Source organism: Cygnus olor, chromosome 1 (genome assembly GCF_009769625.2).
Source record: "Cygnus olor isolate bCygOlo1 chromosome 1, bCygOlo1.pri.v2, whole genome shotgun sequence".
Taxonomy (NCBI): domain Eukaryota; kingdom Metazoa; phylum Chordata; class Aves; order Anseriformes; family Anatidae; genus Cygnus; species Cygnus olor.
The window spans coordinates 209,380,428-209,396,520 of NC_049169.1; the positions used below are offsets into that span (position 1 = coordinate 209,380,428).

At 52.7% G+C, this 16,093-nt stretch overlaps 1 protein-coding gene across 4 annotated transcripts in view; it reads right to left on the bottom strand.

The window, feature by feature from the left end:
* DCHS1 (dachsous cadherin-related 1) overlaps positions 1–16,093 on the bottom strand; it is an 84,464-nt gene that overhangs the window by 8,102 nt on the left and 60,269 nt on the right. For all 4 annotated transcript variants that reach the window (XM_040544694.1, XM_040544695.1, XM_040544693.1 and 1 more), the window contains 10 exons: positions 13,353–13,449; positions 13,014–13,171; positions 9,448–10,282; positions 8,900–9,139; positions 8,304–8,429; positions 7,791–8,000; positions 6,320–7,183; positions 5,776–5,889; positions 757–968; positions 420–574 (listed from right to left, as the gene is read on the bottom strand). In XM_040544694.1, the coding sequence (XP_040400628.1) occupies positions 420–574; positions 757–968; positions 5,776–5,889; positions 6,320–7,183; positions 7,791–8,000; positions 8,304–8,429; positions 8,900–9,139; positions 9,448–10,282; positions 13,014–13,171; positions 13,353–13,449 (3,011 nt within the window). The remainder of the gene's footprint in view (positions 1–419; positions 575–756; positions 969–5,775; positions 5,890–6,319; positions 7,184–7,790; positions 8,001–8,303; positions 8,430–8,899; positions 9,140–9,447; positions 10,283–13,013; positions 13,172–13,352; positions 13,450–16,093) is intronic.

Sequence of the window (16,093 nt, forward strand, 5' to 3'; positions counted from 1 at the left end):
GGTGAATGCAGAGGGACTTGCAAGAGGGCTGAGGCTGGTGCATAGCTTCCGAAGGGCATGTGGCAGGGCAGGAGGGAGCAATGTGTGGGAGTGGGAGTGGGAAGGGACTGAACAGATATGGTCTGGATTAAGCAGGCAGCAAAGAGAATGGATGCAGCTACTGACGAGTCCACTGCCCCCTTCACAGTCTTTTCAGATTTGTGAAATCCAGGCTGAACAGAGTGCAGGCTCATCTCAAGACTGTCTGCCATGCCCTCAGTGCCATTTGCTACCCATGCTACTACTAAGTCCGAGTTTCTGCTGTTGTTTGGCAATGGCTTTGGGTGGCACCACGTAACAGACTATCCTCTGCAGCCTTGGGGATGCTGCTCCTATGCCCCTCTCATACCTACGGTACAAGTTGGTCTGGCCCTACTCACCGGGTCTGCGACCAGATCTCCCTGTCCAGGATGGCAGCAGTAGTGATAGTGCCGGTCTGAGGATCGATGTGGTACAAGCCTGTCATTGGCAGGGATTGGTTAATGGCATAAGTCACCTGCCCATTCACTCCCTGATCCAGATCATCTGCCAGGACCTGCAAAGCCACAAGAGAGATTCAGCAGTGCAGTTGTGGAGCCCTACAAACCACAGCCCTCCAAGGCCAGACCTACGGATTTATAGGTGCCAGCCCCAGGCCCATGGCACAGCCCCCCACCTCCTCACCCTGGCAGGGGCAGCCAGGGGCCCGGATGTCCCTGTTTGTGCCCCCAGTGCTACCTGGATGACTGGGGAGTCATAGCCCTGTGATTCCCAGATGAATGCCACATAGTTCTGCAGCTGGAAGCGTGGCAAATTGTCGTTCACATCTTGCAGGTTAAGGTTTATGGCCATAAAGCTGAAGGAAGCTGCTGTCTCTGCCTGGACCACAAGGCGCAGCCGGGGGCTGGCCTCAAAATCCAGGCTGCTGGAGTCCTGAACTGAGATGGCACCTGGGGAAACAGCAGGGTCAGGGGGAGAGGGGGTGAGTGATGCACCAGCACACCCAGCCCCCATCTTCTCTTTTGTTCCCTTACACTCAACCCATCCCTCTGCCCATCCATCCATTCTCAAATAGAGAGAAATAGCATAAAGAGCTCCTCTGAGCCCTCTCCAAACTGAAAGCCTTCTCATCAGCTCTGGTGAGCTGCTCTGGTGATAAATCCTGAACACTGCTCAGGACAGACAGCTTCCCCTTACATTAAAGCATGCAATAGTCCACCCACTGGAGACACCATCTGGTATTGTCAGTTTAGAAAAGAACTGCCCCGTGTCAAGCCCCATATTTTGGAGCTAACTGCAGCTATTTGTCTAGGCTGAATCCATAAAAAGGCACTGAAGGACCTGCCAGCAGTTCGCCTGCTAGGAGCCTGAGGACAGACCCCCAGTCTTACCATTCTGAGCCACTGTACACATGGGATCTGGCAATGACAGAGTATTGCTGTCCCACCTAAGAAGGTAGTAGGCACCCTCAAAGGTCTACTAAAATAGATCTAAGATAGATTGGAGTATTGGGTGATCAGCAACAGCATAAAGTTCAACAAAGGAAAATGCCGGGTTCTGCACCTGGGACAGAGTAATGCTGGACACAGGACTAGAATAGGAGATGAATGGCCACAGAGCAGCTCAGCAGAAAGGGCTCTGGGGGTGCTGGTCAACAGCACACTCAACATGAACAGCAGTGTGCCCTGGCACCTGTTCCATGTTTCCTGTGAAGAAATTCTTACCAATATCCAAACTAAATGTCCCCTGGCACAACTTGAGCCCATTGCCTCGCATCCTGTCTCTTGTGACCTGAGAAAAGAAACCAACACCCTTCTTGCTGCAACCTCCTTTCTGCAGACTAAACAGCCCCAGTTACCTCAGCTGCTCCTCATATGTCTTGTTTTCTAGTCTTCACCAGCTTTGTTGCTCTTCTCCGCACACGCTTGAGCAACTCAATGTCCTTAGTGCAGTGAGGGGCCCCAACCTGAACATGATATTTGAAGTGCAGCTTCACCAGTGCTGAGTACAGATGGACAATCATTTCCCTAGTCCTGCTGGCTGCACTATGATGCAGGCCAGGATGTCCTTGGCATTCTTGTCTACCTGGGCACACTGTGGGCTCATATTCAGCCAGCTGTTGAGCAGCATCTCCAAGTCCTTTTCTGCTGGGCAGCTTTTCTGTCAATTTTCCCCAAGCCTATACCACTGCATGGGTTTGCTGTGACCCAAATGTAGCACATGGCATTTAACCTTGTTGAATGCCATACAACTGGACACGGCCTAGCTTGCCCGATCCCTCTGCACAGCCTTTCTACCCTCAAGCAGATCAACACGCCCACCCTACTTGCTGTCATCTGCAAACTTACTGAGGGTGAACTCAATCCCCTCATCAGTATCATTGATATTAAACAAAACTGGCCCGAGTACTGAGCCCTAGGGAACACCACTTATGACTAGACTCCAACTGGATCTAATTCCATTCATAATGACTCTTTGGGCCTGGACATCCAGACATGTTTTTACACACTGAGAGAGCCACGCTCTCTTTGCAGCTCTTTTCAGCCTCTACAGGCAACCACTGGGTAAACTAGTTGGGCGACAGGGATGCAATATCAGCCATGCAGAACAGCTATGTTGCCTTGGACAAGCTTGGCTTCTAAGGGCTCTGCTAACAGCTTTGCATGAGTTCCAATGCACACAGGCCATACATCCAGGAATAGAAGACACTGGTTATAGTGACCAGAATGGCAGCCTGGTTTGGAGAGCAGCTGTATGCTCACCACCTGCAATCCAAGGGCTGGGAGCCAGCTGGGTACCCCCGGGCCCTCTGGTACTGTTTGGCTTCCAGGGCAGGCCCTGCCTCCAGGGCTGGCTTGGCCCAGGGCGAATGCAAGGAAAGTAGCCAGCAGCAGTTCTCCATCTGAGGGGTTGTTCTTGCCCTGGACAGGAATAGTAGAGCCCACGGCACTGTTGTGTGGGACTCGGGATGCTTCTGGCCTTCCCCTGCTCTGGTCAGGCACTTTGGTGTGTAATCCAGTGAGCAAGAGTCCTTCTCCAGCACTAAGCTCTCATACATGGCCTGTGGACAAAACTCTGGTTTTCCCTGGAGAGGAGACAAGCCTGGGATGGCTGAGGACAGTGAAGGACTGGTGCCTATGCACTGGCTTGTTGCAGCAGAGCTGAAGGTCAGGGGCCTAGGCAACTGGTGCAGGGCTGGGAGCTGTGCTGTGCCAGCCCCCTCACTGTGGTGCTGCAGCACCCCACATCTAGTCATAGCATACAGCCCCTTGCGTGGAGAGAAAGCAGGGAAGTGTCTCACAGATGGATGCATGGTACTTGAGAAGGACCATGTTTTAAGGGAAAAAAAGACTGTATTCTGGGCACTTTGCTGGAGGGAAATGTTTCCTCACTGAGATGAAGCAATACTGCCACAGCAACTGAGGTGCAACCAGGATGTGTCCAGGGTGTTCAGGGCACCACTGGCAGACATGGCCCAAACACAGACAAGAAGGGATGTGAAAGGACTAGTATCACAGAGGTGCATGTGGCGTGCCATTCTGTTACCCTTACCAGGCCTTCCTGCAGCACACCATCACAGCTCACTGTGCAGACCAGTGCCACAGCCATGCACAGTGTAGCAGTGCCTTGCTCATACTGCCCAGGACATCAGAAAGAGGGGGTCTCACTGCGTGACTGATTCCACTAGGTCTCAGCCTCCTGCACTGGGGAACAAGATCCCTGTGCAGTAGAGAGGGTCTCGCTGCAGAGCTGGGTGGAAAAGCAAAGGGAAGGAGAGGGGCTCTGTGAGGTCTGTCCCGGTTGCATTGTCTGCATGGGGTTTCAGACCTGAGCTGCTGCAGTGGTGGTAGTACTGCACCGGATCTGCTCAGGGGCAGATCCAGGCAGCTACTGTTCTCGGACAGCCTGCCTGTGAACCATATGGAGGAGACAAGGAATGGCTCTGTGGGCAGCCTGGACATTGGGGGTTGCTTTCATCTCCTGACTATAATGGCAGCCCTGTAGGCATTGGCTAAGACACCTGGTAGACTGACTGCTGGCACAGGGACTAGAAGGAATTAGCCAAGGTGCCACCCTTGTCAGCCCCTCCTGCGTTTCACAGACATAGCAGCGCCACTGATACCAAATGCTCACTTCTGAACGGCAGCTTCAGACAGGCAGACTCCTACGGCACTGTGTTAAAACTGCCCCTGCACAGGTGGAAATCCCTGGGACCGAGAGCACACAAAGGACCAGCCCTGAGCACAGCCACTCTCCACAAAGACCTCTGTGAGCTTGACTGGGAATCTCTTGCATCTGCCCTTTGACTCAGGGTTTCAGGAACTGCTGAGTATCAGTTCCTGAGCTCAGTTTAGAATTGGGGTGAGTTCAGATGCTGGCATGCACCAAGTTATGGAGGAGTAGCAGTCAGACTGTGCACATTGCTTCACTGCAAGGTGGCATCCGGCCCTCCGGGCAGCCAGGGTGCAAGCAGCCCTGCAGGTCAGGCCTCCTGGGGCAGTTGCCATGCTGCAAGGCTGTAGCAGGAAGCCGTAGCTGCAGCTCAGGTTCCTCTGGGCTGGGACACCCTTCCTGACATGCTGTGTCCTGGTCTGGCCTCTTCCCAGTGATCCCTGTGTCCATGCTGTGGCTTGCTCACAGCAGAAGCACAGGGTGGTGAGTGGCTTGCAGTGACACTAGGGTGCTGAGGATACTCTATGGCAGCTGAAGGTACAGTGATGACAGTGGGCTGCCATAGTCACTGTGGCTTGCAGTGGCCAGTCATTAATCATGGTGCTAATGTTTTGCATGCCATGCCATACCATGGATGACTCACAAGGGCCGGCACAGTGGCCAGAGGCTGCAGAGGGCACAAGCACTGTGGCCAGAAAGACCTTTGACAGCCCAGAACCCTTTTCCAACCCCAACCATCCATCAGGCCACAAGAGAATGGCATTTTCTCAAGAAGCTCCAAGTTGACCTCTAGGCTCTGGGGACTTTTTCATACCCCAGCCTCTTCTAAACTACAGAGCAAGCACCAATGTCACAGCAAGGCATCCCTCACCCTGCCCTCAGCCAGGACTTCCCCGATGTCAAGGGATACGTAGCCTTTCAAATGCTGCCCTTTGAAGCTCATGGTGCAAACAATGCTTGCCCAGCATCACTGGGCAGCATCCTACAATCTGCCTCACTGCTCTGCCTGGGCTACCAGCCATCCACTAGCACCTCTACTATATTCAGCACCCACTCACTGCTCAGGGAATAGTGGTGCAGAGGGAGGGCTCTTAGAAATGCACCTTAGAAATACCCATGGGAGACTGAGTGGTTCCCCATTTGTTGTCACCTTTGGGACCACACAGAGACAGCCATCAATCCCCAGCAGCGCTGTAGTCATGGCAGCTGCATGCACACCTCTAAGGCCCCAACACAGGATGTCTCATTTAGCTGATCTTGCCATCTAAGGCCAGGGCTGCACCCAGATTGCCTCTTAGCAATGGCCCTGGCCTCTGCTAACTTCTGAACTGGGCCTGCGAATTTTTTGGGGAAAGATCCAGTTAGCAGGGACCAAAATTATGCTAAGAGCTGTGTTAGCAACCTCTGGACAATGATGGGATAGTGTCTATGTCCAAATCCTAATACCATTAAATTTACTGGTAGAGGTGTAGACTGTGTTCCTGTGCCTTTGGAGGGCTCTGAGATTTGTGATAGCTGAGCAGGCACTGACAGAGCACAAGTGACCTCCCCTTGCTGCTTCCCCAAGTGGTCCTGCTGCTGTACCTGAATTGGGCTGGATAAGGAAAGCATTCTTTTCGTTGCCACTGATGATGCTGTATGTGATGCGCCCAGAAGAGCCCCCTGTGTGCACAGCTTGGATGCTAGCGACAGCAGTACCTGTAAGGGAGGGAACAATGTTGAAGGGGCAGCAGAGTCTCAGGGCAGGTGCCAGAGGTCAGGGTGGTTGGTGGGCAGCACATGCTGTACCACAGGAACATGGCCCCGCCTGAGGATACTGCTGCCAAAGGAGGTGAGATCTAATGGTAAACTCTGAGCTGAGAGTCAGGACTTCCGGGGCCTGTCTGCGGCCCTTCTATGGTCTCACTGAACCCTGCAGACCTTCCAGGAGCATCTGTGCACCTGTGACCCACAGGATTACCACCCTCAATGCCCTGGGCACCAGTCAGGCCCTGCTATCCCCTGGATCTACACAAAGCATGATGACTTCCAAAAACCCTGCAGTTCTCCCCAGTCTAAACATCCCCCTTCCTCCCCATCCTCTCCCATTTCATCCCAGCCTGTGCTGGGCACTCTGCTTAGCTGATACCTGGGGCAGCATTTTCTGGCAGGGCCACTTCACTGGTGCTCCGGGGAAAGCGCAGCCCCCGGTAGGGCTCTTCCTGCAAATGGATCACCACCACACCAGTAGAGGAAAGCGCAGGTTGCCCCAAATCTGTGGCCAGGATGAAAAGAGTCCGCTGGCGCTGGCTGAGTGAGCCCAGGGGCTGCAGCAGCTGGATATCCCCTGTGTAGGAGTTGATTGCGAATGCAGAGTTGGGGGTGGCAAGGCGATACAGGATGGAGGCGTTGGCACCTGCATCCCTGTCCTCTGCCCTCATGGTGGCCACAACCTGCTTGAGTGATGTGTGGCGAGACAAGTTGACAGTCAGCGGGCTGTGCAGGAAGGCAGGAGCATGGTCATTGACATCCCGCACCGTGACCGTGACCCGCACAGCTGCACTCTTGGGTTCCCATGGTGCTGAGTCCACAGCCTTGGCAAGGAAGCTGTAACTGGCGTGGCGCTCCCGGTCCAGTGTCTGGGCACTTCTGATGCACCCACTCTGTGGTTCTACTTGGAACATGCCCAGTGACTCATTGCCCAGGTAGTAGGTAACCTGCCCATTGGTGCCCTCATCAGGGTCCTCAGCTTCCAGCTGCAGAACCAGGGCACCAACAGGCAAGTCCTCTGGCACCTCCACCACATAGCTGGTCCGAGCAAAAACAGGTGCATTGTCATTTAGGTCCAACACCCGCACGTTCACTGACATGGTGGCACTGCGCGGAGCGGTGCCATGGTCTTGCACCACCACTGTGAGGGTGTAGAAAGCAACTTGTTCCCTGTCAAGAGCACGTGCAGTGGAGAGGACACCAGAGACAGGGTCTAGGATGAAATCCTGCCCAGGGTCTCCATCTGGAAAAGAAGAGAGGGGACAGCAAGACAGCATTATTGTAACTTGAGGTTGGCACAAGAAGGGTCCTGACCTATGCTGCCTGGAGGGACAGTATGAAGTCCATCCCAGTGTGGCCTGCCAGAGAGGGTAGAGTGAGCTGTTCTTTGTAAGTCCCTAGTGGGACTTAAGTGGGACTGAATCTCCCTGGTCCAGATCTGTGTGTGTATGTGTAAGAACTGGATCCACCAGCTCACAGAGCAGTGCTGTTGCCACAGATAATGCCTGGTGTAACAACAAAGACATTTTATTTAACTATCTGTAAATTCAACAGGCCAGAGCAGGCAAGAGAGGTGTGGAACTAATTTGAGCCTGAGGAACCAGAGAGAGCCTGGGGAATGAGGCAATGTGGCCTGTACACATTCTGAGGTGCTCTTTACTGGGGGCAGTGAAACTAGAGGGATGAGAGGAAGGAGCAGCAACACATGGTCTGGAGCAGGAGAGAGCTGATGTGGAATGGGAATTGCCACAGACGATGCTTCCAAGAGCTCCTAGCAAGCCTGGGTGAACAGCTGCTACCCACCACCAAGAACGAAACGACAGAGCTCTCTCTGTTCCTATGCTCCTCACCTGCCACGTGGTACTCCAAGCGCCCATTCTCGCCTCCATCAGGATCAGTGGCCCGCAGGGTGTAGAGTGCTACACAGCTTTGGTTCTCAGGGACCTCCACAGAACAGGATTCACTCTCTAGGTGTGGTGTGTGGTCATTCTCATCCCCTACCGTTATCCGCACAGTTGCCTTGGAGAGGTTGGGGGGCAGGCCACCATCCCGTGCATAGACTGCAGGAACACAGCAAGAGTGCTGCAGAGTACCCTGCTAACTGGGAGCTACTACCAAGGCTGTCACATGCAAGTCACAGACAATCACAGGGGAGACATGCATGGGATCACTGGCATTCCTACATGCTCAAACCACCCAACAACCTTGCATGCTCTGCAATCCCTCATCACTTCCCATGGCCTGCCCGCCTCGCAACACCACCCTTTCCCAGCAGTGAGGAGCACCCATCTGTCTCCTCTGTGCTACCTATAACCCACCCTGCCATGTCTGCTGCTCCCTTTCACGCACTAGCACAGCCATACCCATCAGCACATGCTGCTCCTGCTCCTCCCGGTCCAGGGCATGTGTGGTGACAATAAGCCCCGTCTGTGGGTGGATGGAGAATGGTCCCCCAGAGAGACCCCCATAGGTCACCTGCCCATTGGCACCTGCAGGGAGGAGTACATTTGAGGGCAGCCCAGCAGCAACGCCAAGAACCTCTCACTTGGCTCCCAGCCCTGCACCTCCTTCCCCTCAGCCTTCCCATCCAGGGGGCAGACAGACTATGGAGGAGGATGTTCTCGCTGTCTGCCAAGTAAAGGTGTGGGTAGAGATGTGTGGTGGAGGGAGGTCCCAGCCCAGTCCAGCTTGTGGAAGGGAAAATGGGACAAGGAACCTCCAAGAAACAAAGCCCATTGACTTGGGAAGCAAAGGGAATCAATCTCTGTTCTCATTCTCAGCTTTTCCCAGGGTCCATCCCATCCCTCTTTACCAGGCCAAGTGATGGTTCCTCCCTCCATGGTCACCCAGGCTCTCCAAACCAGATGGGAGGGAGCAGAATGCACCTCGTCCTGCAAGTTGCATCCCCAGAAGGGCTCCTGACCAAACTGGGCAGCTCACCCTTGCCCTGCATCCTCACCCAGGTCCCGGTCTGTGGCCAGCACCTGCAGTACAGGGCTGCCAGCTGGCAGGTTCTCCATGATGTGCGCTTCATACTCAGGCTTCTCAAAACTGGGAGCCTCATCGTTGACATCCAGCACCAGCACAGAGAGTAGCTGTGTGGCCGAGCGGCGTGGGAAGCCATGGTCTGTGGCCACCACAGTCAGGTTGTGCTGCACCACCTCCTCCCGGTTCAGCGCCCGCACAACAGAGAGCGCACCTGCAGACAGGGGGAGAGGGATGATCTGGGACCGCATGCCATCAGGGCCAACCACTCCCAGGACAGAGCTGTCACAAGGCTGCAGGCATTGGGGTGAGCTTGAGAGACAGCAACGTCACACCAGCCAGGTGCTATGCTTGGGGCTGTCCACACCCCATAAGTCCTTCTTACCTCCAGGTGATCTGTACTCCCCAGCCCACACTCTCCTTCTGTGCACCATGCTACATCCCCACATGTGCCTGCACCCTCCTCAGACCCCACGTTCCCAGTGTTGCTGCTGCCCACCCTGCATCCTCCCAGGCCCTCACCAGTGCTGGGGTTAAGGTGGAAGCGGCCATCACTGTTGCCTGCTCGTAATGAGTAGCTCACTCGCCCATTCTCTCCCAAATCGTTGTCCTGGGCCACCACGTGCAGAGCCACGAACCCAGTTGGCTGATCCTCCATGACGCTGACAGCAGCAGGTGACAGAAACACGGGTGCATTGTCATTCTCATCAGTCACAAATACACGGGCCGTCACAGCTGCCGAGCGGCGCTGGCTGACATTGCGTGCCTGGTCTGTGGCCTCCACCACCAAGAGGAAGGAGGCAGCAGCCTCCCGGTCAAGGCCCTGGCGAAGGGTCAGCAGTCCTGATCGGCTGTCAAGCTGGAAGGGGGCCCCAGGGGGCTCCTGGCGCAGTAGGGCATAGCGCACCTGGCTGTTGGGGCCTACGCCATCCCCATCCAGCGCCTGGAAGGTGAAGATGGACGAACCAGCCTGCACGTTCTCGGGCACCACAATGGTGATGGGGTCTTCAGGGAAGGTGGGTGCCTGGTCATTGCAGTCCTGCACATGGATCTGTACCAGCACCAGTCGGCTGGAAGGATAGCCATGCTGTGTGTCCTCAGCACTCACCTGAAGCATGTGCCGTGCCCCGGCTTCATAATCCAGCTCCTGGGCAGCGTAGATCTCCCCTGTCACACTGTCAACAACAAAGGCGCCATCCCCACCACCTCCTACCACTGTGTAGGTCAGCTGTCCTCGTGCAGGGGCATCTGGGGGTGCCACTGAGCCGATCACAGACCCTGGCTTGACCCCCTCGAGAGGGTGCAGTGTCAGCACGGTGGCATCGGGCCGGGGCAGCACACGGGAGGATGGCAGCACCTGAGAGGAGAGGCAGCAATCAGGGGTGCATACCAGGATCTTGCATGTTGCGGAGGTGGGGTGGGGAGGGGGGCTCTTGGGGAGCCAGTGGGCATGGGGCCTGAGGAGTGCAGGTGTATGAAGGCAAGGTCACAGGTCTTGTGGCCTAACAGATGAGTAACAACTTGAAAAACATGCTGAGAATGAGCACAGGCTTGACAGGATGAAAGACAAGCTCCACCTGGGGAACTAGAGTAGGTAAGGACAGACAGAGCTGCTGAATGAGCAGAGAAGGCTCAGGTAGATCAATGTATATAAATATCTGAAGAGAGGGTGTATGGAAGATGGAGCCAGGCTCTTTTTTGTGGCACCCAGTGATGAGAGGAGGCACTGAGCACAAGGCTGTGAACCTTGTCTACCCTCCAGTTGGAGGCTGGTCACAAGTTGCATCCCTCTTGGCTCAGTATTAGGGCCAGTTCTTTTTAATATCTTTATCAATGATCTGGACAAGGGAAGTAAGTGCACCTTCAATAAGTTTGCAGGTGACACAGAGTTGGGCGGGAGTGTTGATCTGCTCATGGGTAGGAAAGCTTTACAGAGGGATCTGGATAGGCTGGATTGATGAGTCGAGGACAACTGTACGAAGTTCAACAAGGTTAAGTGCTGGGTCCTACCCTATGGGTCACAAAAACCCCATGCAATGCTACAGGCTGGGGGAAGAGTGGCTGGAAAGCTGCCTGTCAGAAAGGGACCTGGGGGTATTGGTTGATAACAGACTCAACATGAGCCAGCAGTGTGCTCAGGTGGCCAAGAAGGCCAATGACATCTTGGCTTGTATCAGAAATAATGTGGCCAGCAGGACCAGGGAAGTGATTGTTCCTCTGTATTCAGCTCTGGTGAGGCCACATTGAGTTCAGCTTGGGGCCCCTCACTACAAGAAAGACATCAAGGTGCTGGAGCATGTCCAAAGAAAGGCAATGAAGGTGGTGAAGGATCTAGAGAACAAATCTTATGAGGAATGGCTGAGGGAACTGGGGTTATTTAGCCTAGAGAAAAGGAGGCTCAGAGGAAACCTTATCACTCTACAACTACCTCAAAGGAGGTTGTAGTGTGGGGGGTCAGTCTCTTCCCCCAAGTAACAAGCAACAGGAAATAGGAAATGGCCTCAAGTTGCACCACTGGAGGTTAGATTAAATACTAATACTAGATTAATACTAATACTAGATTAATTAAATTAATTAAATTAATTAAAATACTAGATTAATACTTTTTTTTTTAGAAAATTTTTTTAGAAAAAAATCTTCAGTGAAAGGGTGGTTAGACAATGGAAGAGGCTGCCAAGGGAGGTGGTGGAGTCTCCATCCATGGAGATCTTCAAAAGCCACCTGGATGTGGTTGTTAGCAAGTGGCTCTGGGTGGCCTTGCTGGAGCAGGGAGGGGTTGGACCAGATGCCTCCAACCTCAGCCATGCTGTGATTCTGTGATTGGGTTAGACACTGTAATAGAAACAGATGCCAGCAGAAACAATTCTGCAAAACATAAGCAAGAGTGGGCAAGAAGAGAGGTAATGCTCATTCAGATGAGAGGTACAGAGAAGAAAGACAACCTAGTGTGACCTGAAGATAAATAAATACCATTACTACTTTTATTAAAGATTGTGAAGTTAATTCAGGGATGATGTACCGCTGTGGACAGGAGTGAGAGAAAAGTAATAGTGTCATCTGAAGGGAAAACATGTTGAAGAACTCAGTGCAGTCTTGTCAAGGAGCTGGGGAAAAATAAAGTCCATCAAAACTGTCAACTCAGAGGAGTATCAGAACTAGTGACTGCCAAGCAAATAGCTACGTTATGGGCATGCAAACAAGCACTTCAGGGACAAAAAGCATGTCAGCCTGGTCTCAGTACTTTGAAGGCCAAGGAAGAACTTGAAAAACAAGAACAGTTAGACATGGCATAAAAAGGAAATAGTTTTAAAACGTATTGTGGAATGGCTAAAGGCAGATGTGCCAGGCTAACACAGTACTTCTATCCTCAAACACAAAGGAAACACAGTAGATCTAATTTAATATAATAATAAAAGAAAGCTGTGTACGTTAAAGGTTTGCTGACAGAGTTAGAGGGCACTGCCAGCACAGAGAAAGAACAGAACATCAAACGAAGGGAGTCAAGTGACCATGGGAACTGCAACAATGGGGACAGGATGTGAAATGGTGTACCGTGAAAGCGCATTGACTGTGGGGGAATCAGAGTCTCTGCTGTAAAATTAAATTCATTACTAACAACAGAGAAAGGACTCAGCTATCTGAGCTAACACATCAGACGGTGAGTGCCAAAGCTATGCATACATGAAGAAATTCCTGCACATCAGGAGAAATGTTTTCAGTAGATGCTGGGAAGAATTAATGCCTCTGGGCAGGGGACTTCTAAGGTTGTCTCTGCAACAACGTGTAGGACTGGTATGGCTGTCCCAGTCTGGAAAAGACAAATGTTTACTACTAATGCTGATGCTGACCACTTTATGAATGAGAGCATTTACGAATGAGTGGCAGCTAGTCTCTTCCCATCCCATATTCTCCACCACAATGGTGGGGCTGGAGCAACAGTTGAGCAAGGGCAGAGGGTGCCCTGGGATGGAGGTGGTGGAGGGCAAGAAGGGTATGGAGGAAGGCTGCCAAGTAGCTGAATGGTGTCCTCCAAGAGATGAGCAAGGAGTGGATGGTACAGGGATGAGAGCAGCTGGGGTGCTGGATACCTGAATGCGGATGATGGCCGAGGTACTGCGGGGCACCGTGCCCCGGTCACTGGCTGTCACAGTGAAGATATACTCAGCACGGTCAGACCGGCGTAGCACTGTGGCAGTCCGCAGCTCTCCAGTGGCCACATGCAGTGTGAAACGCTCTGCCCAGGCTCCTGCAGAGAGAAGGTGAAATGCTGCAGGGAGAGGCAGAGAGGAGGGAGGGGCAGAGGACATGCTGGTATGGAGGAAGGACTGTGGCATGACAGGGCTGGGGCAGGGGTCACCCATCCGCCCAAAAGGGTCATGGCTGCACAAGAGAGAACAGTGCCAGGTAGCCAGGTCAGCAGCTCGTACCTATTAGTGAGTAGGTGATGGTCCCATTCTCACCCTCGTCAGGGTCCTTGGCCTGGAGGGAGGCAACGAGAAGTCCCGACGGCTTCTCTTCCAGCACCTGCAGCACAGCCCAGAGAGCAGCTGAGTGGCACAGGGCATCCTCCAGAGCATTCCCACAGACCCCAAGCACAGCATCTGTGTCTTCCTACACCCGTCCTGCACCTTGCCCAGGGCACAGCTCCCCAGCCAAGACCTGAGTCTGCACAACATGGGGAAGTTTGCAGCCAAGCAGGCAGACGGAGGTCCTGCCCTGCCATCCCCCTGTGCCGCCCAGCTTAACGCAGCTCGGCAGCCTTGGCGCATGCTGCAGCAGTGAGCTGCAGGGTGATGGAGGGACACTTCACCAATGTTACACCCAAGGCCTCTGCAGCAAAGAAAATCCCCTCTGCCCCCACTTGACCCCTTTGGAGGCAAATGGAAATGTTCAAGCTCTGACTAGTGCAGAGGCCACTCACCCTGGCAATGGAAAGGGTCCCCTCAGTTCCCACCAGCCAGCCCAGGGCAGTTCATGATCGCTGGAAACGCATCGGGCAGTTCTTCCTGCACCCAAACACCCCTACTCCTAGGGCTTTTCCCTTCTCTCCTTTGCTTCTAGTTAGCATTACTGACTGGCTGCCTGCGGGCACTTAAGACTACCATTCTGTGCCAGTGCATCACAGTACCTTTAAGGCATGAATTATGCACATCCTCAGCTAACACTACACTCTATGCTTCCTGACAGAGGCCACACATAACAGCATTGCATGGAAACTCCTAGAATCATAGAATCATGGAATATCCCGAGTTGGAAGGGACCTATAAGGATCATTGACTTCAACTCCTGGCACCACGCAGGTCTAACCCCCAAAAATTCAGACCATATGACTAAGAGCGCCGGCTCCTTTAGTGGATAACTATCCTAATGGATAACTATTCACTCCTTCCGTGGATAGTTAGGGAAGTAGACACATCCCCATTACTGCCCCTCACCATCCATCAGTGTTAGGGGTACCCTCAGCAAACAACCACACCTGCTGGCAGACCCGTCTCTCCTCCAGCGCTGACTATTTGCACCCATCAACACCTCACCAGTAGAGCAGGCACCCCACTTGGCACAGATTCTGTGATCCCTTTCTCACCAGTACGATGCTGTCACAGACCAAATTCACATCCTACAGCACAAATCGCCCTCACAGACCCAGCTGTGCTCTCTGATCTTTGTGTGGTACCGCTTCAATGCATGCATACACAGGACAAACACAATCCAAGAAAGAGTCCAAGGAAAGAGTCTGCAAGCTTTTGAGTGGAGGCAAGTGTTAATGTTGTTGCACAAGCTGCTGGCACCACGCTGGTGGCGCTCACAGAGGGGGAGCGGGGGCGGAGGGGGACAACAACCAGAGGAGCTGGACTTGTTTAGCCGGGCCAAAGAGTGATGTGACTGCACTCTGTAAACACTGAGGAAAGGGGAGGGAAATTCCAAGGAGAGAGAGGAGCTATTTAAGCAAAAACACAATATTGGCACAAGAACAAATGAGTATAAAGTGGTCAGAAATTAGTTTAGGCTGGAAATTAAGAGACGGTTTCTAACTACCAGATCAAGGAATCTGGAACAGCATTTTACAGCAGTGATGGAGGCAGAGGACCTTCTAAATATAGCTCAGCTGTTTATGAAAAGGACTATCTATGTGGACACCTCTGAGCAGGGCCATGCTTAGGAGGCCCCTTCCAAGCCCTCCTCTGTAGCAGGCTGGGACAGGGCTTGCCCCCATGCTGTTCATAATCACCTGCAACCAAGATACAAGGGGTTCCAACTTCATGCACATGGTCTCACTGCCCGTCCACCAGAAATCAAACCCCACTTGAGGAAAGCAGTGACTCAGTGGGTGAGTTAAAAAATCAGCAGCCACACAGGCTCCATTACAAATGTCATTTCAGGTGCACAAACAGAGAAATAAATAGCAATAGAAGTGGTCCTGCCTCTGCAAAAACCTCCACCTTAGTAAAATTACCACCAGGCAGGCTTCTCCAGGTCAGATGTCCACCCTCCAAGAAGGCTGCTGCAAATTCCAACCCGGTCCAAAGAGAACTGTCTCAACTAGAGGCACAACTCAAACAGTGGCTGGCAGTGGATAGAGAAGATGCAAGAAGTAGGGTACGTATGGAATAATTCTCCTGTGAAACCTTCCCAGCTTCCAGCAGTCTGTGGCTAAGTCACTTCCTGAGCCACAGATCGTACTTTTGTTCAACAGCCTTTGATGGATTTTTTTCTTTCCATGAATTCATCTAACTTTGAACCCATGCAACTTTTGGCAATGACTTCACATTTTAATTACGTTCTGCATGAAAAAGTACTGCCTTTGTTTATTTTAAACCTGCTGCCCGGTCATTTCCTACGAAGCTGCCTAGTTCTTGTATTGTGAAAAGTGCAACCTCTAATTTCCCCATGACTCTCTCTGTGCCACTCAATGCACACCTCTGTCATATTCCTGAAGTATCTATCATGCCAAAGAATGTTCAAGTATTTTCTCTCTGCATGGAAGCCATTATCTACTAGAGATCACATTAACACTCTTTTCTGAGCCTTTTATATCACTATTGCTTATTCAGTGGAATGAATATAACAACTGCTTGAGAGAGTCCAGCCAGAGCCACAAGGATGATTAAGGGAGTGGAGCATCTTCCTTATGAGGAAAGGCTGGGGGGCTGGGTCTCTTTAGCTTGGA